Source organism: Tachyglossus aculeatus, chromosome 16 (genome assembly GCF_015852505.1).
Source record: "Tachyglossus aculeatus isolate mTacAcu1 chromosome 16, mTacAcu1.pri, whole genome shotgun sequence".
Lineage (NCBI taxonomy): Eukaryota > Metazoa > Chordata > Mammalia > Monotremata > Tachyglossidae > Tachyglossus > Tachyglossus aculeatus.
In genome coordinates this window covers 49580017-49604467 of record NC_052081.1, presented here as the reverse complement: position 1 = coordinate 49604467, position 24451 = coordinate 49580017, and the positions used below count along the sequence as shown (strand labels likewise).

At 51.4% G+C, this 24451-nt stretch overlaps 1 protein-coding gene across 1 annotated transcript; it reads right to left on the bottom strand.

Annotated features, from left to right (window-relative positions):
• Positions 1 to 444: 444 nt before the first annotated feature.
• E2F2 (E2F transcription factor 2) lies at positions 445 to 12810 on the bottom strand. Its single transcript, XM_038758655.1, is given in 8 exon segments — positions 445 to 1039; positions 1041 to 1163; positions 1918 to 2074; positions 2163 to 2277; positions 3705 to 3863; positions 4239 to 4458; positions 4577 to 4682; positions 12568 to 12810. Coding segments are annotated over 8 exon segments (1233 nt in total). The 3' UTR covers positions 445 to 929.
• Between the last annotated feature and the right edge of the window lie 11641 nt (positions 12811 to 24451).

The window sequence follows — 24451 nt, the reverse complement described above, 5'->3', positions numbered from 1 at the left end:
TCTTTCTGGACCCTCTACCAAGTACTTGGCCCCCACCACTGCTTGGAAACGTATAGTAAAAATCCATGGATAACCCCAGTCAACTGCTGCCACCTCCTCCCCAGCCACAGAGCAGCCCCCATCCCCGGGCCCGAGGTAGGGCATCAGGCAAGGTGCCGAAGGCCGGGATGTAACGGGGGCAGCTCCCAGTACAGATTGGGCCTCGGAAGGCCCGGATCTGGCCCTTTCTAGGGCCAGTTTTGGGGGTGGGTGGTCCCCTCGTGCCCTGTGGGCTGCCCTAGCTCCCACCCCGCGGTCCCCTCGGCGTTCGTGGGGTACAGAGGTCTGACCCCGCCCCGGCCCCCTCCCACCTCCCTGGAAAACCAAACACCCGACATGACCCAAAAGCCTCAACTGAGCCAGTGGATCCCACCACCCCCTCCCCACCCCCTGCGAAGGGGCGTCTGGCCTTCCTCCCGGTCTGCGTGGCCACAGACTGGCCTAAGCTTCCCGTCCCCTCGGTCCAGGCCGGGTGACTGGGTACCCTGCCCCGCGGCCGCCCAAAAGGTAGAGAGTCCTGGAAGGAGCTGACCCCTTCCCCGCTCCACGGGCGAGCCGACTGGGTGGGAAGGAGAGCGCAGAGGCTTGGGGCGGGCCCCAGGGGCTACCACCCGCTCATGACACAAACCCAAATCTTCAACTCTAAATAAATAAGAAGTATTAAGTGCACCGTGGGTCCCGGCAGGGGCTCTAACCCCTCCCCGGCCCAAGCCCCCTGGAACGAGAAGAGGACCAACCCATCCTCCGGCAGGCTACGTGCAGGCTCCCACCCGGGAACAGGTCAGGGGGAAGGGGAGGGCACGAACCAGGGGCAGCCCACCCACCATGACCCGCCAAGGAAAGGGCCCGGGGCCAGACCGTCCCGCCCATCAGTCACTCGAGGGTCTCGGTCAGTTCTTGAGAAGGTCCCCGAGGTCGTAGGACTCGAAGAGGTCGCTGACCCCCTCGCCCTCGTCCAGCCCCCACAGGTAATCGTCGTGGTCGAGCTGGGGGGGAGAAACCGGTCATGGGGCCCCCGAAGACCAACTGGTCCTCCGTCTGGGGCAGCAGGCTCTGGGGCAGGTCCAGCAGTCCGATGTCCACGTCCAGCAGGGAGCCGGGCAGCTCCAGCTTCGGGGGGTCAACTGCGGGTGGGCAGAGACCGGTCACACCCTCTCTCGGGGCAGGGAGACGAGAAACCATTCCATTCCCCCTCCCAGGGCAACGGACGATCGGGCTCAGAGAGGGACAGCACCCCAACCCAAGTCACCCAGCACTCCTCAGCTGTCAGCGGACACCCTAGGCACGCCGGATCCCCGCCCGTCCACCCTCCCGGAAAGGCTTTGAGCAAGCGACAAGATTATGAAACCGGGTGTGTGCAATCGGCCGGGGCCTGATGCCATCTTGGGGGTGCCGGGCACCGGGGGTGGGGGTTGGCAAAGGCAGGCGGTGAGGGATTCTGCGCCGTCAGCGCTGGCACGGCGGCGGAAACCCCAGGGCTGGGGCCCGAGGAGAGCCTCCCCGTCACCAGGCTGGGGGTGACCCTTGCCAGTTTCCACAGTGGTGGGGAGAAGAGGGTCAGTGTCTGTTATTTCTCCATATCTGCTGGGGTCTGGCCAGCAACCACGGCGGTGACCAAGCATGAAGGGGGACCCCTGTCCACCCCGGGTATAGTGGGGGTGCTGTCAGATCTGCCCCATTCCCGGGGACGCTCGGTACGGAGTCGGCTCTCGCCGTTAGGGCCCCCTCAGCTTTGCTTGGGAGAAAGGTGAGGGGGCCGGGGAACGGGCCAAGCCCACGGACAGAGGTGACAGAATTTAACACTGCCCTTTGGCCCCCGAGGAGAGGCCGCATCCTGCCGGACGCCACCACCCACCGCTGACCCCCAAATCCCTATACCTTCCGTGGCGGGCGGCTCGGGGGGCTGAGGCTTGCAGGCGCCGGGCCGGTCCTCGCTGTCCTTGGCGGGGCTGGGGCTCTCGTCCGAGACCTCCTCGGGGCACAGGTACACCTCAATGGGCCCATTGGTGCTCTTCAGGTAGATCTGGAGAGTCTCCTGGGGGCCAGAGGGGAACGGGGGTCAGGAGGTGTCCGCCGTGCCCCCTACAACCTCCCCCAGTTCCCTCCCCCAAACGCTTCCCCACCTGATCGAGGTCCGGGACCTCCAGCCGGGTCTCGGCGGGGGCCTTCACGGCGATCACCGTCTGTTCCCTGAAGTTGCTGATGGCCCGGATGTCCTGGTAGGTCACGTAGGCCAGCGTTGGGGCCGGGGGTTAAGGCAAACGGGAGCCGGGCCTGGGCCTGAGCGAGCCTGCCGCTGGGGTCCGGCCCGGTAAGCCCGAGGCCCTCATCCGGGTTGCTTCGCCAGTCTTAATCCCCGTTTTACGGATGAGAAAACTGAGGCGCCGAGAAGTGACTTGCCCAAGGTCACCCAGCGGAGGGAGGACAAGGGGAATCATCATCATCATCAAATTTATTGAGCGCTTACTATGTGCAGAGCACTGTACTAAGCGCTTGGGAAGTACAAATTGGCAACATCTAGAGACAGTCCCTACCCAACAGTGGGCTCACAGTCTAAAAGGGGGGGACAGAGAACAAAACCAAACATACTAACAAAATAAAATAAATAGATACGTACAGATAAAATAAATAAATAAATAAATAGGGTAATAAATATGTACAAACATATGGGAATCTGTTTGAGCTCTAGAAGCGGAGCGGCCTAGTGGAAAGCACCAAGTGCCGGGCGTCCTGGGCTCTATCCCAGCTTCTTCCGCTGGTCTGGATGCGTGACCTCGGGCAAGTCACTCAACTCCTCCATGCCTCGGTTCCCTCACCTGTAAAGCGGGAATTAAATACGTGTCCTGCCCTCCCCCTTAGCCTGTGAGTTCCAGATGGGACAGGGGCGTGCCCAACTTGATGATCTTATATCCACCGCAGCACTCTGTACAGTACTCGGCATATAGTAGGCATTTAGCTGGAGGCCAAGAAGACCGTGAGCCCACTGTTGGGTAGGGACTGTCTCTATATGTTGCCAACTTGGACTTCCCAAGCGCTTAGTACAGTGCTCTGCACACAGTAAGCGCTCAATAAATACGATTGATTGATTGATTGATTAGCAAATATCCCAGATCCTATTATTATCTACTAGGTCGGGTGTCACCTTTCTTGGCCAGCTGTATTTTCACCGTCGTTTGAGTCCTCGGCACCAAGCGTGTTCCCGGGGAGGGTCGTATCCGTCTCCCCCGCTCACCCCAGCCGCGTACATCCACCTCCCTGTGAGCCCGCTGATCTGTAGGGACCATCTCTATATGTTGCCAACTTGTACTTCCCAAGCGCTTAGTACAGTGCTCTGCACACAGTAAGTGCTCAATAAGTACGATTGAATGAATGAATGAATGAATGATAGCCAGAGAAGTAGGGTGGCTTAGTGGGGAGAGCACAGGCCTGGGAGTAGGGACGTGGGTTCTAATCCTCACTCTGCCGCTTTCCGCTGTGTGACCTTGGGCAAGTCACTTCTCGGCGCCTCAGTTACCTCCTCTGTAAAACGGGGATTAAGACTGGGAGCCCCGTGTGAGACCTGGGTCCAAGGTGGTGATCTCATACCTACCCCAGTGCTTAGTACAGTGTCTGGCACAGTGTAACCACGGAACCAATACCATTGAAAAAGAAAAAAAAAAGGATATCTCTGGTTTTCTGGGTCCTCGGTCAGGTCCTTCAGTCGGGTGGTGGAGGCCTGGATGAGCTCATCCAGCGAGCGCTCGGCCGCGTTCAACCCGCTCAGCTCCCGCCTCAGCGCCTGCTGCTGCCTCACCGCCGTCGAGTCCCCGAAGAGCCCGGTGCCCCTGGGGATCATCATCAATCGTATTTATTGAGCGCTTACTGTGTGCAGAGCACTGTACTAAGCGCTTGGGAAGTACAAATTGGCAACATACAGAGACAGTCCCTACCAAACAGTGGGCTCACAGTCTAAAAGGGGGAGACAAAACCAAACATCCTAACAAAATAAAATAAATAGAATAGATATGTAGAAGTAAAATACATAAATAAATAGAGTAATAAATACATATATACAGTCCCTACCCAGCAGTGGGCTCACAGTCTAGATGCAGCAGCCACTCAAGCCCAGGCCGAGCCCCCCGCCCCAACGCCCGAGCCCCCCACCACCCCCAAACCCCTGCCATCGCACGCATCCCTGGCCCGCCCGGCCCCGCACTCACACCCACTGGATGTGGTTTTTGGATTTTTTCCGGATGAGCTGGATGCCCTCGAGCACGTTGGTGATGTCGTAGATGCGGCGCTTCTGCACCTCCAGGACCTCGGCCGCGCGGTTCAGGTCCAGCACGCCGTCGTCCGAGGCGCTCAGCAGCTGGATGAATTTCTTCGTCAGCAGCCCCAGCGACGTATCGTAGCGGGTCTTCTCCCCGGGGGACTTGGGGGCTGGAGGAAAGGGGAGGCGTCACCCTGGCCAAGGGGAGGGACCACTTTCGCCTGCAGCGGGCAGGAACGAGGTCCGGGGTGCGCGCGCACGCACACGCTCTCACTCACACACACTTACTCTTGGGGCTGGGCAGTCCGGGCGCCGGACTGTGCTTGCCCTTAGGTGTCCGGAACCCGGGCAGACCCTGCTGACCGATCCCCTCCAGATCCAACTTCCTCTTGGCCTGGACACGCCGCGGGGAGGGAAAAAGACCAATCGATCAATCAATCATCAAAGGTATTTGATGAGCACTTACTGTACTCAGGCACATCAGGCAGAAACTTACTGTACCGCGCATCAGGCAGAAACTCCTCACCCTGGGCTTCCAGGCTGTCCATCCCCTCGCCCGCTCCTACCTCACCTCCCTTCTCTCCTTCTCCAGCCCAGCCCGCACCCTCCGCTCCTCCGCCGCTAATCTCCTCACCGTACCTCGCTCTCGCCTGTCCCGCCATCGACCCCCAGCCCACGTCATCCCCCGGGCCTGGAATGCCCCCAATCCCTCTGCCCCTCCGCCAAGCTAGCTCTCTTCCTCCCTTCAAGGCCCTGCTGAGAGTTCACCTCCTCCAGGAGGCCTTCCCACACTGAGCCCCTTCCTTCCTCTCCCCCTCGTCCCTCTCTGCATCCCCCCCATCTTACCTCCTTCCCTTCCCCACAGCACCTGTATATATGTATATATGTTTGTACATATTTATTACTCTATTTATTTGTACATATCTATTCTATTTATTTTATTTTGTTAGTATGTTTGGTTTTGTTCTCTGTCTCCCCCTTTTAGACTGTGAGCCCACTGTTGGGTAGGGACTGTCTCTATATGTTGCCAATTTGTACTTCCCAAGCGCTTAGTACAGTGCTCTGCACATAGTAAGCGCTCAATAAATACGATTGATGATGATGATGTACTAGAGAGTACAAATGCAACAGAATTGGTAGACACGATCCCTGCCCCCAAAGAGCTTACAGGTTACAGTGGGAGACGGACGTTAATACGAATTGCAGACGGGGGAAACGATAAGAGTATTAAGGGTGTGTACATAAGAACAGAGAAGCAGCGTGGTTCAGTGGAAAGAGCACGGGCTTTGGAGTCAGAGGTCATGGGTTCAAATCCCAGCTCCGCCAACTGTCAGCTGTGTGACTTTGGGCAACTCACTTAACTTTTGTTCTCTGTCTCCCCCTTTCAGACTGTGAGCCCACTGTTGGGTAGGGACTGTCTCTCGATGTTGCCAATTTGTACTTCCCAAGCGCTTAGTACAGTGCTCTGCACATAGTAAGCGCTTAATAAATACGATTGATGATGATGATGATAACTTCTCTGGGCCTCAGTTACCTCAACTGTAAAATGGGGGTTAAGACTGTGAGCGCCCCGTGGGACAACCTGATCACCCTGTAACCTCCCCAGCACTTAGACCGGTGCTTTGCACATAGTAAGCGCTTAATAAATGCCATCATTATTATAAAAAAAAATAACTGTATTTATTAAGCACTTCCTATGTGCAAAGCACTGCTGTAAGCGCTGAAATGTATATACATATATACAATGTTCTAAGCGTTGGGGGGGATGCAATGTGATCAAGTTGTCCCACGTGGGGCTCACAGTCTTAATCCCCATTTTTACAGATGAGGTAGCTGAGGCACAGAGAAGTTAAAAGTGACTTGCCCAAGGTCCCACAGCAGACTTGCGGTGGAGGCGGGATTCGAACCCACGCCCTCCGACTCCAAAGCCCGGGCTCTTTCCGCCAAGCCACGCTGCGCTGTGGGGAGTATCAAAGTGCTTAAGGGGTACACAGCCCAGTGCGTAGTTGGCACGGAGGGGAGGGCGGATAGGGGAAGCGAGGGCAGAGTCAAGGAAGGCCTGTTGGAGATGTAATCTTAAAGGACCCTGTCAGACCCTTACCGTCTTCCCCACTCAGGCTCTCCTTCCCTCTGTCCTCCAACACACGGGAGCGAGGCTGGGCTACCCCCAAAGCAGAGGGGACATTGTGGGAAGTGAAAGGGGAAAGAAGTCGGGCACCCCCCTCCCCCAAGCCCCCGCCAAGGCCAGGGCACCACACCCTTCACTAGGCAGGGAGCCAGCTTGTCCTTATCAGGGCCGGGAGAGGCTTGGTGATGCAGCTGGCACAGCTGGCAAGAGGACCAAACAACTCCTTCCTGCCCACATCCTGTCCCCCACCCGGTCCCACCAACACCCCCCCGGGCAGGTGACTTGCCAATCAGAGGGCCGGATGGGAGGAAGGGGAATTGGCCCTGTGTCTGGGACGGATACACCACGATCCCACTCCTTCGGGCCCTCCCCTCTGTGAGCTCCAGTGGTGGGCGAAAGCCGGGACTTGTGTTAAGCTGCCAAGTCAAGGGCGCATGATGGGTTAAATGGCTGGGAACACCTGCCCCAAGCACATCTGCTGCTGGAGCCCCTCCTCCCCCCCCCCCCCCCCAACGATCATGTAAATATGTGTGTGTATGGGGGGGGTCCTGACTTCCCCTCATCTGTTTGCATCAGTCTGGCCAGAAACTGGGCAACAGGTGACCATGGTTGGGGGGGGGGGGGGTTAGGTAGGGGCTTTTTAATATTTCCTCACACTCTCTGGGGCAGGGAGGGCTGCAGAACTGGTGGGGGAGAGGAGGGGGAGTGGGCACAGCTGCCACTTGCTGGCAGATCCCGTGGGGTCAGGAGCAGCTGCTGCAATGGGGGAGGGGGTGATGGGCAGCCCGGGAGCCCACCCCCTGCCCCCAGGGACCAGCCCAGCCCGCAATCTGGGCGGGAAAGGGAGTTTGACCCGGGAGCGGTGCAGCTACGGAGTGGCAGTTTGTCACCCTTGCAGGGGCGGGAAAGGTCCAGGGAAGACAAGGAACTTGGCAACCTCTGCCTCCCCCCACACTGGGGGTCTTCCCGAACCGAGCGGCCCCCTGACCGTGGGGGCTGGGAACTCACGGGCCTAGGTTCCGCTGGGTGACCTTGAGCACTTGACACTGGGCCTCGGTCTTCCCCTCAATGAAGTGGGCAAACTTTGGCCCCCCCTCACCCCACCCCGCAACCCTGGGTGAGGGGCTGCAGTGAACCCCTCCGAAAAGGCAGCTCGGTCTCCCAGGGCAGACGGGTAGGGAAAGGAGGAGGGAGGATACAGGCAGGGAGGGAGCCCAGTTGGCAATGGGAGCAACCTCCAAGGTTTTAAACCTAATCCCACCCCTCATTTGGTCCACCTGTTCGCCCCCCACCCGTCACCCCCAAATCATATAGCCCTCCGGCTCTGAAGATGGGGGGCGGGAGAGGAGGAGGAGGGCCGGGGGTAGCTCAGACAGGCCTATAGTGACCAGAAGCCTGTAGGCCTGAAATCTGAGGGTACCTCGCCCCCCTCCTGCTTGTGCCAACCGAATTGATTTAGACGCCCCCCCCAAGCGTGGCGTAAAGAAACCTCAATCGTTGCCTCACTATTCCCCCCGATCCAGGCCTCCTTCAACCCCAGAGTGGGTGGGGAAACTGAGGCCCTCCCCCTCCTTCATCCTCTGCTAAGCCTGGGATGGTAAGGGGGGTCACCATACTTTAGGGAGCGCCAGGATGGGGCTGCTTCCCAGCCCGGGGGCACGGAGGGCGGGCAACCGGGTGCCCTTGGCCCTCTGCCCAGGGCAGCACCCTTATCGAGGGGCAGCACCTTGGCCTTTGGGCGTGTCCGGTCCCCTCCCACCCCACCCTGCCCACGGCGCCCCAGGAACCGGCTCACCAGCTCACCCGGCCTCCATCAAACCGGGGCCACCAGCTCGTTGTGGGCAGGGCCTGGCCCTCTTCCATCGCCGTATTATACTTTCCCGAGCGCTTCGTCATCAATCATCATCATCATCAATCGTATTTATTGAGCGCTTACTATGTGCAGAGCACTGGACTAAGCGCTTGGGAAGTACAAATTGGCAACAGCGAGAGACAGTCCCTACCCAACAGTGGGCTCACAGTCTAAAAGGGGGAGACAGAGAACAAAACCAAACATACTAACAAAATAAAATAAGTAGAATAGATATGGGCAAATAAAATAAATAAATAAATGGAGTAAAAAAAATGTACAAACATATATACATATATACAGTCCAGTGCCCTGCACACTGTAAGTGCTCAATAAATACGACTGATGATGATGATGATGATAAATACGACTGAATGAATGAATCAATCCACCGTGGCAGACGTGTCCATCATCAATCGTATTTATTGAGCGCTTACTATGTGCAGAGCACTGTACTAAGCGCTTGGGAAGTACAAATTGGCAACATCGAGAGACAGTCCCTACCCAACAGTGGGCTCACAGTCTAAAAGGGGGAGACAGAGAACAAAACCAAACAGACTAACAAAATAAAATAAATAGAATAGATATGGACAAATAAAATAAAGTAAAAAAAAATGTACAAACATATATACATATATACAGTCCAGTGCTCTGCACACTGTAAGCGCTCAATAAATACGATTGATGATGATGATGATGATAAATACGACTGAATGAATGAATCAATCCACCGTGGCAGACGTGTCCGGCTCAACCCCAACTCGACGAGTCCTGGGGAGGCGGGGGGGAAAAGGGGCAACCGGGGGGCTCCAAGGGGGGAGATCGGGCCCGGTCCAGGGTCCCAGGCGGTTCTGGTTTGGACGCCAAGACCCCACTGCCCTTCCCCATGCCCCCCACTGCCACAAAGGCCAGACCCCCACCGTGCAGGGACGCCCAGGCACCTTCTAATAATCCTAGTGGTATTTGCTAAGCGCCTACTTTGTGCAAAGCACTGTTCTAAGCGCTGGGGGGGCTACAACGTAATTAGGTTGCCCCACGAGAGGCTCCATTTTACAGATGAGGGAACTGAGGCCCAGAGAAGTGACTTGCCCAAAGTCACACAGCAGACAAGTGGCGGAGACGGGATTAGAACCCACGACCTCTGGCCAGCTTGTACTTCCCAAGCGCTTAGTACAGTGCTCTGCACACAGTTAGCGCTCAATAAATACGATTGATTGATTTTACTTGTACCTATCTATTCTATTTATTTTATTTTGTTAGTATGTTTGGTTTTGTTCTCTGTCTCCCCCTTCTAGACTGTGAGCCCACTGTTGGTTGGGTAGGGACTGTCCCTCTATGTTGCCAGCTTGTACTTCCCAAGCGCTTAGTACAGTGCTCTGCACACAGTGAGCGCTCAATAAATATGATTGATTAATTGATTGAGCGCTCACTGTGTGCAGAGCACTGTACTAAGCGCTTGGGAAGTACAAGTTGGCAACATATAGAGACATTACCCAACAGTGGTGCTTGGCACATAGCACTTAATAAATGGCATTAAAAGAAAAAGGGGGGGGGGGGTACTTCCGAGGGAGGGGCTGAGGGAGACGGTCCCGGACAAATCAATCAATCGTATTTATTGAGCGCTTACTGTGTGCAGAGCACTGTACTATGTGCTTGGGAAGTCCAAGTTGGCAACATATAGAGACAGTTCCTACCCAACAGTGGTGCTTGGCACATAGCGCTTAACAAGTGGCATTAAAAGAAAAAGGAGGGGGGGTGCTTCCGAGGGAGGGGCTGAGGGAGACGGTCCCGGACAAATCAATCAATCGTATTTACTGAGCGCTTACTGTGTGCAGAGCACTGTACTAAGCGCTTGGGAAGTCCAAGTCGACAACCTATAGAGACAGTCCCTACCCAACAGTGGTGCTTGGCACATAGCGCTTAATAAATGCCATTAAAAGAAAAAAGGGGGGGTGGGGCTGAGGGAGACGGTCATCATCATCATCAATCGTATTTATTGAGCGCTTCCTATGTGCAGAGCACTGGACTAAGCGCTTGGGAAGTCCAAATTGGTAACATATAGAGACAGTCCCTACCCAACAGTGGTGCTTGGCCACATAGATAGCGCTTAATAAATGGCATTAAAAGAAAAAGGGGGGGGGTGGGGCTGAGGGAACCGGTCATCATCATCATCAATCGTATTTATTGGGCGCTTACTCTGTGCAGAGCACTGTACTAAGCGCTTGGGAAGTCCAAATTGGCAACGTATAGAGACAGTCCCTACCCAACAGTGGTGCTTGGCACATAGCGCTTAATCATCATCATCATCATCAATCGTATTTATTGAGCGCTTCCTATGTGCACAGCGCTGGACTAAGCGCTTGGGAAGTCCAAATTGGCAACCTATAGAGACAGTCCCTACCCAACAGTGGTGCTTGGCACATAGTTAGCACTGAATAAATGGCATTAAAAGAAAAAGGGGGGGGTGGGGCTGAGGGAGACGCTCATCATCATCATCGATCGTATTTATTGAGCGCTTACTATGTGCAGAGCACTGTACTAAGCGCTTGGGAAGTGCAAATTGGCAACATATAGACAGTCCCTACCCAACAGTGGTGCTTGGCACATAGCGCTTAATCATCACCATCATCATCAATCGTATTTATTGAGCGCTTCCTATGTGCAGAGCACTGGACTAAGCGCTTGGGAAGTCCAAATTGGCAATATATAGAGACAGTCCCTACCCAACAGTGGTGCTTGGCCACATAGTTAGCGCTTAATAAATGGCATTAAAAGAAAAGGGGGGGGGGTGGGGCTGAGGGAAACGGTCACCATCATCATCAATCGTATTTATTGAGCGCTTCCTATGTGCAGAGCACTGTACTAAGCCCTTGGGAAGTCCAAATTGGCAACATCTAGAGACAGTCCCTACCCAACAGTGGTGCTTGGCACACAGTTAGCGCTTAATCATCATCATCATCAATCGTATTTATTGAGCGCTTCCTATGTGCAGAGCACTGGACTAAGCGCTTGGGAAGTCCAAATTGGCAACATATGGAGACAGTCCCTACCCAAAAGTGGTGCTTGGCACATAGTTAGCGCTGAATAAATGGCATTAAAAGAAAAAGGGGGGGGGGGGCTGAGGGAGACGGTCATCATCATCAATCGTACTTGTTGAGCGCTTACTATGTGCAGAGCACTGTACTAAGCGCTTGGGAAGTCCAAATTGGCAACGTATAGAGACAGTCCCTACCCAACAGTGGTGCTTGGCACATAGCGCTTAATCATCATCATCATCATATTTATTGAGCGCTTCCTATGTGCAGAGCACTGGACTAAGCGCTTGGGAAGTCCAAATTGGCAACATATAGCGACAGTCCCTACCCAACAGTGGTGCTTGGCACATAGCGCTTAATCATCATCATCATCATCAATCGTATTTATTGAGCGCTTACTATGTGCAGAGCACTGTACTAAGCGCTCGGGAAGTCCAAATTGGCAACGTATAGAGACAGTCCCTACCCAACAGTGGTGCTTGGCACATAGCGCTGAATAAATGGCATTAAAAGAAAAGGGGCAGGGGGGGGTTGAGGGAGACGGTCATCATCATCATCAATCGTATTTGTTGAGCGCTTACTATGTGCAGAGCACTGTACCAAGCGCTCGGGAAGTCCAAATTGGCAACATATAGAGACAGTCCCTACCCAACAGTGGTGCTTGGCCACATAGCACTGAATAAATGGCATTAAAAGAAAAAGAAGGGGGGGTGCTTCCGAGGGAGGGGCTGAGGGAGACGGTCCCGGACAAATCTATCAATCGTATTTACTGAGCGCTTACTGTGTGTAGAGCACTGTACTAAGCGCTTGGGAAGTCCAAGTCGACAACCTATAGAGACAGTCCCTACTCAACAGTGGTGCTTGGCACATAGTTAGCGCTTAATAAATGGCATTAAAAGAAGAGGAGGCCTTCCCAGACTGAGCCCCTTCCTTCCTCTCCCCCCCCTCCATCCCCCCATCTTACCTCCTTCCCTTCCCCACAGCACCTCTATATATGTATATATGTTTGTACATATTTACTACTCTATTTATTTTACTTGTACCTATCTATTCTATTTAATTAGTATGCTTGGTTCTGTTCTCTGTCTCCCCCTTTTAGACTGCGAGCCCACTGTTGGGTAGGGACTGTCTCTAGATGTTGCCAACTTGTACTTCCCAAGCGCTCAGTACAGCGTTCTGCACATAGTAAGCGCTCAATAAATACGATTGATGATGATGAAAAGGGGGGGGAGGGGGGCGGTCCCGGACAAAGGGCCTGAGCGGTTACCGGCAGGCGTCCGGAGGGCGGGCAGCGGGCGGCTCTGGCGTCCGGTCCATGCGGGGTGGCGTAGAGGCAGGGGGCCGAGGCGGGCAGCGGGTAGAAGAAGCCGGTGGTGGTGGCGTTGGGGCCCAGCTGGGGGCTGCCCAGGCCGGGCAGCAGCGGGTCGGCGGGGGGCAGGCCCGGTGCCAGCTTCTTTTGCAGCGGCGGGGCCCCGGGGGCCGGGGACAGGTCCTTCATCACCCGGATCATGGCAGCAGTGGCGGCAACGGGAGCCGGGGTCACCGTGCCCCGGGCCCTACGGCTCCATCCGCTCCGGGCCCATCCCCTCCGGTCCCGGTGAACCGGGCGAGGGCTCCGCCGGCCCCCCGCCGCCCGCTCCGAGGCAGGATGGAGCCGGATTGGGGACCGATGGCCTCCTTCCCCTCGCCCCTCTCGCCCTCCGAGCCTTTCTCTTTCTGTTTCTTTTTTTTTTTTTAGCGCCAAACTGCGTCCCGCGAAATTCGGATCTCCCGCGGAAAACGCCGCCCGCTGATTGGCCGCCGCAACAAACGCGGCCGGAAAGGATACAGTCTGCGCGTTCTCTCCTTAAAGGGCCCGCACACCCCCCACCACCATCGTCAGCATCAATCGTATTGATTGAGCGCTTACTATCATCATCATCATCATCGATCGTATTGATTGAGCGCTTGCTGTGTGCAGAGCACTGTGCTGAGCGCTTGGGAAGTCCAAGTTGGCAACATATAGAGACAGTCCCTACCCTACAGTGGGCTCACAGTCTAAAAGGGGCAGCGTGGCTCAGTGGAAAGAGCCCGGGCTTTGGAGTCGGAGGTCGTGGGTTCGAAACCCGGCTCCGCCGCTTGTCAGCTGGGTGACTTTGGGCAAGTCACTTCACTTCTCTGGGCCTCAGTTACCTCATCTGGAAAATGGGGATGAAGACTGTGAGCCCCCCGTGGGATAACCTGATCACCTTGTATCCCCTCCAACGCTTAGAACAGTGCTTTGCACATAGTAAGCGCATAGTAAATGCCATTAAAAAAAAGGGGACCCCAAGGGACAGGCCCGCCCTCCTCCGCCCTTGGGGCCGCCGGGTTTTCATTCATTGAGGGAGGAGCTGCTGCAATGAATGGCAGGGCCTGGCTTGGTAGAAAGACCAATCAATCAATCAATCGTATTTATTAAGCGCTTACTGTGTGCAGAGCACTGTACTAAGCGCTTGGGAAGTCCAAGTTGGCAACATTTAGAGACAGTCTCTACCCAGCAGTGGGCTCACAGTCTAGAAGGAGGAGACAGAGAACAAAACCAAACATTTTCTTCTCCTCCTCTACCTCCTTCCCCTCCCCACAGCACCTGTATATACATATATATGTTTGTACGTATTTATTACTCTATTTATTTATTTTACTTGTACATATCTATTCTATTTATTTTATTTTGTTAATATGTTTTGTTTCGTTCTCTGTCTCCCCCTTCTAGACTGTGAGCCCGCTGTTGGGTAGGGACCGTTTCTATATGTTGTCAACTTGGACTTCCCAAGCGCTTAGTACAGTGCTCTGCACACAGTAAGCATGCAATAAATACAATTGATTGATTGATTGACAACCTGATCACCTTGTAACCTCCCCAGCACTTAGAACAGTGCTTTGCACATAGTAAGCGCTTAATAAATGCCATCATTATTAGTAGTAGTAGTACAGTGCTGTGCACACAGTAAGCGCTCAATAAATACGATTGAATGAATGAATGAATAAATACGATTGAATGAATGATTGAAATATATGTATATATGTTTGTACGCATTTATTACTCTATTTTACTTGTACATATTTACTATTCTATTTATTTTGTTAATGATTTGCATTTAGCTTTAATTCCATTTGTTCTGACGACACCTGTCCACATGTTTTGTTTTGTTGTCTGTCTCCCCCTTCTAGACTGTGAGCCCGCTGTTGGGTAGGGACCATCCCTATATGTTGCCAACTTGTACTTCCCAAGCGCTTAGTACAGTGCTCTTCACACAGTAAGCAGTCAATAAATGCGATTGAGTGAATGAATATGATTGAATGAATGAACGAAAGAAGCAGACTGTGGAGGTGATCCAGGGCTGTGGGTTGGTGGTATGAGATAGACAAAGGGATAGGGGAGAAAGGAGCTGAGTTCAATAGAGAGGGTGGTGTTCAGGGTGGCAATTTTGGCATCGGGGGAAGATAGTTTGGGTCTGGAGGCGAAGTGGGGCGTAAAGATTTGAGAAAGTTGGAAGCAGTCTAAAGACCAGAGGTCTCTGTGGGGGATCAGGACAGATTTGTGTCCCCACAGTCTAGTCCCTTCTAGACTGTGAGCCCACTGTTGGGTAGGGACCCTCTCTATATGTTGCCAACTTGGAATTCCCAAGTGCTTAGTACAGTGCTCTGCACACAGTAAGCGCTCAATAAATACGATTGATTGATTGATTGATTTGTGGGAGAGAAGGCAGGCAAGGAGACTGTGGCCAGATAGAGGATTTCAGAGTGGGTGAGAGTAAAGATTGTAGGGATTAGAGATGATGAGATTGAGTGTGAGTCCAATTTTCTGAGAGGGGTAGGTGGGTGAAACAGTAGGTCAGCGGAGTTAAGGAATGAGAGAAATGGGCAGCGAGTTTATAGCCTAGAGGTGGAGACGGGCCTCGATATAAATAGCTAATTTGTAATACATAATTTATAGATATGTACTGGAGTGCTGGGGGGCTGAGGGTGGGACTAATATCAAATGCCCCAAGGTCACAGATCCAAGTGCAGAGATGACGCGGAAGGAAGAGGAAGCCGAGGGAAAAGAGGGATCTGGAAAAGCCTCTTGGAGTCCAGGGGAGGAGGGAGAAGGGATTAGCCAAGAGGGAAAGAGCAGAGTCACTGTGGAGGAGAGGAGAGTGCCTGGAGAAGGTAAGGCTTAGGGGGTTCGGGCAGTCATCACATTCCTGTTCAGGGACCCTTTTTCCCCTTTCTGAGGGAGTACAAGGGAAAAAGGGCCAAGTCAGCAGGGGAGATCATGGTTAGGCACCCGGAGGAACTTCCTGGCTACCAGGTGATCATCATCATCATCAGTCGTATTTACTGAGCGCTTAGTGTGTGCAGAGCACTGTACTAAGCGCTTGGGAAGTCCAAGTTGGCAACATATACAGTCCCTACCCAATAGTGGGCCCACAGTCTAAAAGGGGGAGACAGAGAACAAAACCAAGCATACTAACAAAATAAAATAAATAGAATAGATATGTACAAGCAAAATAAATAAATAGAGTAATAAATATGTACAAACATATATACATATATACAGGTGCTGTGGGGAAGGGAAGGAGGTATGATGGGGGGGATGGAGAGGGGGACGAGGGGGAGAGGAAGGAAGGGGATCAGGTGAGCCCTGCAGCCAGTGAGCTGGGGAGTCCTGGACAGGTAAGCCAATCGCCACCTGAACCACACCAATTAATCTTCTGGACTGTGAGCCCACTGCTGGGTAGGGACCGTCTCTATCTGTTGCCAACTTGGACTTCCCAAGCACTTAGTACAGTGCTCTGCACACAGCGCTCAGTAGATACGATTGAACGAATCAGTCGCATTTATTGATCCAGATGGCTTGAGAGCAGAGAGAGGAGGAGGATGGAACCAACATGCCCTTGGGTTCTTGGTAGGACTTTCAGTCTCAAGGGGATGACAGGATTTACAAATACACACACAGACATTCTTTCTTTCTCTCTCTTACTGGGAGGAGGAGATGACCATGGTCTCCTTGCTCTTGGTGGACTGCCCAGTCTGACTGATGAAGGAAACAGGACACACACACACACACACTGCCTGAATTCTCTTCCTGAAATACCCCCCCACACACAACTCTTTTTTTTTTGATGGCATTTGTTAAGCGCTTACTATGTGCAAAGCACTGTTCTAAGCGCTGAGGGGGATACAAGGTGATCAGGTTGTCCCACATGGGGCTCACAGTCTTCATCCCCCTCTTACAGATGAGGTAACTGAGGCACAGAGAAGTTAAGTGACTTGCCCAAGGTCACACAGCAGACGTGGTGGAGCCGGGATTCAAACTCTTCACTCCTCAAAAACCTACAATGGTGGCACGTCTCCCTTCAAGTCTCCCCTATCCTACATATCCACTGCACACCCAGCACTCCCCAACTTGCATAATAAAATAATAATTGTAGTATTTTTTAAGTGCTTACTATGTGCCACACACCATACTAAACACTGGAACAGAAGCAGCATGGCTCAGTGGAAAGAGCACGGGCTTTGGAGTCGGAGGTCATGGGTTCGATTCCCGACTTCACCAATTGTCAGCTGTGTGACTTTGGGCAAGTCACTTAACTTCTCTGTGCCTCAGTAACCTCATCTGGAAAATGGGGATTAAGACTGTGAGCCCCACGTGGGACAACCTGATCACCTTGTAACCTCCCCAGTGCTTAGAACGGTGCTTTGCACATAGTAAGCGCTTAATAAATGCCATTATTATTATTATTATTATTATTTATCCACTCTCCTCCCCCACTACATCCCAGCTTGCATTCTTCATTCCCCCTAAGTCAACTTACTGTATGATCTCACCCATCCTCCTTCTGACCTCTTGTTTTGTTTGTTTTTTTATGGTATCTGTTAAGCGCTTCCTATGTGCCAGGCACTGTACTAAGCGCTGGGGTAGATAGACGCTAATCAGGTTGGGCACAGTTCATGTCCCACATGGGGCTCGCAGTAGTAATCTGAGAGCTCACCTCCTCCAAGAGGCCTTCCCAGACTAAGCCCCCTTTTTCCTCTCCTCCTCCCCATAACCCCCACCCTACCTCCTTCCCCTCCCCACAGCACCTGTATATATATTTGTACAGATCTATTACTCTATTTTACTTGTACATATTTACTATTCTATTTAACTTGGACTTCCCAAGCACTTAGTACAGTGCTCTGCACACAGTAAGCGCTCAAGAAATACGATTGATTGATTGATTAATGATGTGCATTTAGCTTAAATTCTATTTGTTCTCACGACTTGACATTCATTCATTCATTCAATCGTATTTATTGAGCACTTACTGTGTGCAGAGCACTGTACCAAGCGCTTGGCACCTGTCCACATGTTTTATTTTGTTGTCTGTCTCCCCCTTCTAATAATAATAATGACATTTATTAAGCACTTACTATGCGCAAAGCACTGTTCTAAGCGCTGGGGACTGTGAGCCCACTGTTGGGTAGGGACTGTCTCTATATGTTGCCAATTTGTACTTCCCAAGCGCTTAGTACAGTGCTCTGCACATAGTAAGCGCTCAATAAATACGATTGATGATGGATGATGGGGAGGTTACAAGGTGATCAGGTTGTCCCACGGGGGGCTCATAGTCTTAATCCCCATTTTACAGATGAGGGAACTGAGGCCCAGAGAAGTGAAGTGACTTGCCCAAAGTCATACAGCTGACAGTTGGCGGAGCTGGGATTTGAACCCATGACCTCTGACTCCAAAGCCCGGGCTCTTTCCATTGAGCCACGCTGCTTCTAAACTGTGAGCCCGTAGTTGGGCAGGCCCTGTCTCTCTATGTTGCCAGCTTGTACTTCCCCAGCGCTTAGTACAGTGCTCTGCACACAGTAAGCGCTCAATAAACACGATTGAATGAATGAATGAATGAATGAATAGTAAGCCCCATTTTTATAGATGAGGCAACTGTAGCACAGAGAAGTGAAGTGACTTGCCTGAGGTCACACAGCAGGCAAGTGGCAGGCCCGGAATTTGAACCCTTGTCCACTGGCTCCCAGGCTTACGTTCTTCCCATTAGGCCACACTACCTCCCTTGGTTCTCCTCGGGGTCACTCCTTGATCTCTTTCCTAGGCTGTGCCTCCTATGTCCTCCCTAACTGTGGATAACCCCGAGGCTCCATTCTGGGTCCCCTTCCATTCTCAATAATCATCATCATCATCATCATCATCATCATCAGTCGTATTTATTGAGCGCTTACTGTGTGCAGAGCACTGGACTAAGCGCTTGGGAAGTACAAATTGGCAACATAGAGAGACAGTCCCTGCCCAACAGTGGGCTCACAGTCTAAAAGGGGGAGACAGAGAACAAAACCAAACATACTAACTAAATAAAATAAATAGAATAGATATGTACAAGTAAAATAAGTAAATAGAGTGATAAATATGTACAAACATATATACATATATACAGGTGCTGTGGGGAAGGGATTTATTAAGCATTAATAATGACATTTATTAAGCACTTACTATGTGCAAAGCACTGTCCTAAGCGCTGGGGAGGTTCCTCCATCTCCACCCACTCCCTTGGGGAGCTCAGCCATTCCCTCAGCTTCAACTACATCTCTGTGCAGATGATTCCCAAGCAAGTTGACCTGCCTGGCTCCCTTTATTCATCCCCCTCTCCCATCATCATCATCATCATCATCAATCGTATTTATTGAGCGCTTACTGTGTGCAGAGCACTGTACTAAGCGCTTGGGAAGTACAAGTTGGCAACATATAGAGACAGTCCACAGCGCTTATGTTCATATCTGTAATTGATTAACTTACATTAATGTCTGTCTCCCCCTCTAGACTGTACGCTCGTGGTGGGCAGGGAATGCATCTGTTATATTGTCCTCTCCCAAGCACTTAGTACAGTGCTCTCTCAACAGTAAGTGCTCAATAAGTACAACTGACTGACTGACCACATCTCCAGCCCTGATCTCTCTCTCCTTCTCTGCAGTCTCCAATTTCCTCCTGCCTTCAGGACAGTGTGGCTCAGTGGAAAGAGCACAGGCTTGGGAGCCAGAGGTCATGGGTTCGAATCCCGGCTCCGCCACTTGTCTGCTGTGTGACTTTGGGTAAGTCACTTAACTTCTCTGTGCCTCAGTTCCCTCATCTGTAAAATGGGGATTAAGACTGTGAGCCCCTTGTGGGACAACCTAATCACCTTGTATCCCCCCCAGCGCTTAGAACAGTGCTTTGCACATAGTAAGTGCTTAACAAATGCCACCATTATTATTATTATTATTATTATTAATATTATTATTACCAGGACGTCCCACCAGCACCTCAAACCGAACATATCATTCATTCTAGGAGGAGGTGAGCTCTCAGTAGGGCTTTGACTGTTAGCCCACTGTTGGGTAGGGACCGTCTCTAGATGTTGCCAACTTGGACTTCTCAAGCGCTTAGTACAGTGCTCTGCACCCCGTAAGCGCTCAATAAATGCAATTGAATGAATGAATCTATGTGAGAAATAGAGGAAAAAAGAAAAAGAGAGGAGAGAGAGAGAATCGGATCGATTACCTGAAAAAACCCTCAAAATAGGGTCTGCAGTGTGTCTCTGTGAGAGAAAGAAGGGGAAAAAGAGAGAGAGGCGAGAGAGAACTGAATGAAGGACCTGAATATTTATTACTCTATTTATTTTTATTTATGTATCTAGTAGTATATTTATTACTATTTATTAATTTATTTATTTTACTTGTACATATCTATTCTATTTATTTCATTTTGTTAGTATGTTTGGTTTGGTTCTCTTTCTCCCCCTTTTAGACTGTGAGCCCACTGTTGGGTAGGGACCGTCTCTATATGTTGCCAACTTGGACTTCCCAAGCGCTCAGTCCAGTGCTCTGCACACCGTAAGCGCTCAATAAATACAATTGAATGAGTGAATCTATGTGAGAAAGAGAGGAAAAAAGAGAAAGAGAGGAGAGAGAGAGAGAATCGGATCGATTACCTGAAAAAAACCCTCAAAATAGGGTCTGCAGTGTGTCTCTGTGAGAGAAAGAGGGGGAAAAAAAGAGAGAGGTGAGAGAGAACCGAATCAAGGACCTGAATATTTATTACTCTATTACTCTATTATTTATTTAGTAGTATATTTATTACTCTATTTATTTATTTATTTTACTTGTACATATCTATTCTATTTATTTTATTTTGTTCGTATGTTTGGTTTGGTTCTCTGTCTCCCCCTTTTAGACTGTGAGCCCACTGTTGGGAAGGGACCGCCTCTATATGTTGCCAACTTGAACTTCCCAAGTGCTCAGTCCAGTGCTCTGCACACAGTAAGCGCTCAGTAAATACGATTGATCGAAATTCGTGAAACGTTCCGTATTTTTCTATTTATTTATTTTCCTTGTACATATCTACTCTATTTTATTTTGTTAGTATGTTTGGTTCGGTTCTCTGTCTCCCCCTTTTAGACTGTGAGCCCACCGTTGGGTAGGGACTGTCTCTGTATGTTGCCAACTTGGACTTCCCAAGCGCTCAGTACAGTGCTCTGCACACAGTAAGCGCTCAATAAATACGATTGATCGATCGATTGATTGATTGATTGAAAACCCCCAGTACAAGGTCGGCAGTGGCGCCATGTGGCCGCCAGGGGGCAGTCAGCGCCCACGCTCCAGTACGGGCCCGGGGATGGAGGAGGAGGAGGAGGAAGAGGAGAAAGGGGGACCCCCGCACCCCCAAGACTGGAGATCTGGGCCCCAAACGGAGGAAAATCAATGCAGCTTTCATCGGGGAAGCCTCATTCATTCATTCAATCGTATTCATTCATTCATTCCATCGCATTTATTGAGCGCTTACTGTGTGCAAAGCACTTTACTACTACTAATCAATCAATCAATCGTATTTATTGAGCGCTTACTGTGTGCAGAGCACTGGACTAAGCGCTTGGGAAGTCCAAGTTGGCAACATCTAGAGACAGTCCCTACCCAACAGTGGGCTCACAGTCTAAAAGGGGGAGACAGAGAACAAAACCCAACATACTAACAAAATAAAATAGAATAGATATGTACAAGTAAAATAAATAAATAAATAGAATAATAAATATGTACAAACATATAGACACGTGCTGTGGGGAAGGGAAGGAGGTAAGATGGGGAGGATGGAGAGGGGGACGAGGGGGAGAGGAAGGAAGGGGCTCAGTGTGGGAAGGCCTCCTGGAGGAGGTGAGCTCTCAGTAGGGCCTTGAAGGGAGGAAGAGAGCTAGCTTGGCAGATGGGCAGAGGGAGGGCATTCCAGGCCCGCGATAATGATGGCATTTATTAAGCGCTTACGATGTGCAAAGCTCTGTTCTAAGCGCTGGGGAGGTTACAAGGTGATCAGGTTGTCAATCAATCAATTGTATTTGTTGAGCACTAACTGTGTGCAGAGCACTGTGCTACTACTATTACTAATGATAATGATGGCATTTATTAAGCGCTTACGATGTGCAAAGCGCCGTTCTAAGCGCTGGGGAGGCTACAAGGTGATCAGGTTGTCAATCAATCAATTGTATTTGTTGAGCACTTACTGTGTGCAGAGCACTGTACTAAGCGCTTGGGAAGTCCAAGTTGGCAACATCTAGAGACAGTCCCTACCCAACAGCGGGCTCACAGTCTAGAAGGGGGAGACAGAGAACAAAACCAAGCATATTAACAAAATAGAATAGATATGTACAAGTAAAATAAATAAATAAATAAATAAATAAATCGCATTTATTGAGCGCTTACTGTGTGCAGAGCATTGTACTAAGTGCTTGGGAAGTCCAAGCTGGCAATATATAGAGACGGTCCCTACCCAACAGCGGGTTCACAGTCTAGAAGGGGGAGACAGAGAACAAAACCAAGCATATTAGCAAAATAAAATAAATATAATAGATATGCACAAGTAAAATAAATAAATAAATCATATTTATTGAGCACTTACTGTGTGCAGAGCACTGTACTAAGCGCTTGGGAAGTCCAAGTTGGCAACATATAGAGACGGTTCCTACCCAACAGTGGGCTCACAGTCTAGATGGGGGAGACAGAGAACCAAACATATTAACAAAATAAAATAAATAGAATAGCAAATATGTACATATTTCCCACAGGGAACTCACAGTCAATCCCCATTTTACAGATGAGGGAACTGAGGCCCAGAGAAGGTAAGTGACTTGCCCAAAGTCACACAGCTGACAAGTGGCAGAGCTGGGATTTGAACCCATGACCTCTGACTCCAAAGCCCAGGCTCTTTCTAGTGAGCCACGCTGCTTCTCTAATCGCTTGGGAAGTACAAGTTGGTAACATATAGAGACGGTCCCTACCCAGTAGCAGGCTCACAGTCTAGAAGGGGGAGACAGACAACAAAACACATATTAACAAAATAAAATAAATAGAATAGTAAATATGTACAAGGAAAATGGAGTAATAAATCTGTACAGACATATATACAGGCGCTGTGGGGAGGGGAAGGAGGTAGTGCAGGGGAGATGGGGGGGAGAGGAAGGAAGGGGCTCAGTCTGGGAAGGCCTCCTGGAGGAGGTGAGCTCTCAGCAGGGCCTTGAAGGGAGGAAGAGAGCGAGCTTGGCGGAGGGGCAGAGGGATTGGGGGCATTGCAGGCCCAGGGGAGGACGTGGGCCGGGGGTCGATGGTGGGACGGGCGAGAGCGAGGTACGGGGAGGAGATTAGCGGCGGTGGAGCGGAGGGTGCGGGCTGGGCTGGACAAGGACAGAAGGGAGGTGAGGTAGGAGGGGGCCAGGGGATGGATGGACAGCCTGGAAGCCCAGGGTGAGGAGTTTCTGCCTGATGCGCAGATTGATTGGTAGCCACTGGAGATTTTTGAGGAGGGGAGTAACATGCCCAGAGCGTTTCTGGACAAAGATAATCCGGGCAGCAGCATGAAGTATGGATTGAAGTGGAGAGAGACACGAGGATGGGAGATCAGAGAGAAGGCTGATGCAGTAGTCCAGACGGGATAGGATGAGAGCTTGAATGAGCAGGGTAGCGGTATGGATGGAGAGGAAAGGGCGGATCTTGGCAATGTTGCGGAGCTGAGACCGGCAGGTTTTAGTGACGGCTTGGATGTGAGGGGTGAACGAGAGAGGGGAGTCGAGGATGACACCAAGGTTGCGGGCTTGTGAGACGGGAAGGATGGTAGTGCCGTCAACAGTGATGGGAAAGTCCGGGAGAGGGCAGGGTTTGGGAAGGAAAATAAGGAGTTCAGTCTTGGACTTATTGAGCGCTTACTGTGTGCAGAGCACTGGACTAACGCTCCCTGGAAGGGGTGAACTTGAACATGAACTCCTCTAGCCTCAGCTGGCTCACTGTGTCCGATCTCACCCCTGACCTCTTTCCCATGTGCATTTTTGTTTTCGTTTTTGTTAAGCCTCTACTATGGGTCACGTACCAAGCCCTGGGGTAGATACAAGTCTTTTAGACTGTGAGCCCATTGTTGGGTAGGGACTGTCTCTATATGTTGCCAATTTGTACTTCCCAAGCGCTTAGTACAGTGCTCTGCACATAGTAAGCGCTCGATAAATACGATTGATGATTGATGATACAAGTCAATCGGGTTGGACACAGTCCCTTTCTCACACGGGGCTCACAGTCTAAGTAGGAGGGAGAGCAGGTACTGAAGCCCCATTTTGCTGTTGAGGAAACCGAGGCACAGAGAAGTTCAAGTGACTTGCCCAAGGTCGCAGAGCAGGCAGGTGGTGGAGCCGGGTTTAGAATCCAGCCCCTCTGGCTCCCAGGCTCATGCTTTATCCGCTAGTCCGCCCTGCTTCCCACTTCCTCCCTCTGGCCTGGAATTTCCGCTCCGGACCACCTCTCTCCCTACCTTTGGAGCCTTATTAAGGTCACACCTCCTCTAAGGGGCCTTCCCCGATTAAGCAGAAGCAGCGAATGTGGGCTAGTGGATAGAGCATGAGCCTCAGAATCAGAAAGACCTGGGATCTAATCTCAACCCGCCGCTTGTCTGCTGCGTGACTTTGGGTTAATCACAACGTCTCTGTGCCCTCAGTAACCTCACCTGTAAAAAGGGGAATAACATTGTGAGCCCTATGTGGGACAGGGACTGAGTTCATATGTTTGGTTTTGTTCTCTGTCTCCCCCTTTTAGACTGTGAGCCCACTGCTGGGTGGGGACTGTCTCTATATGTTACCAACTTG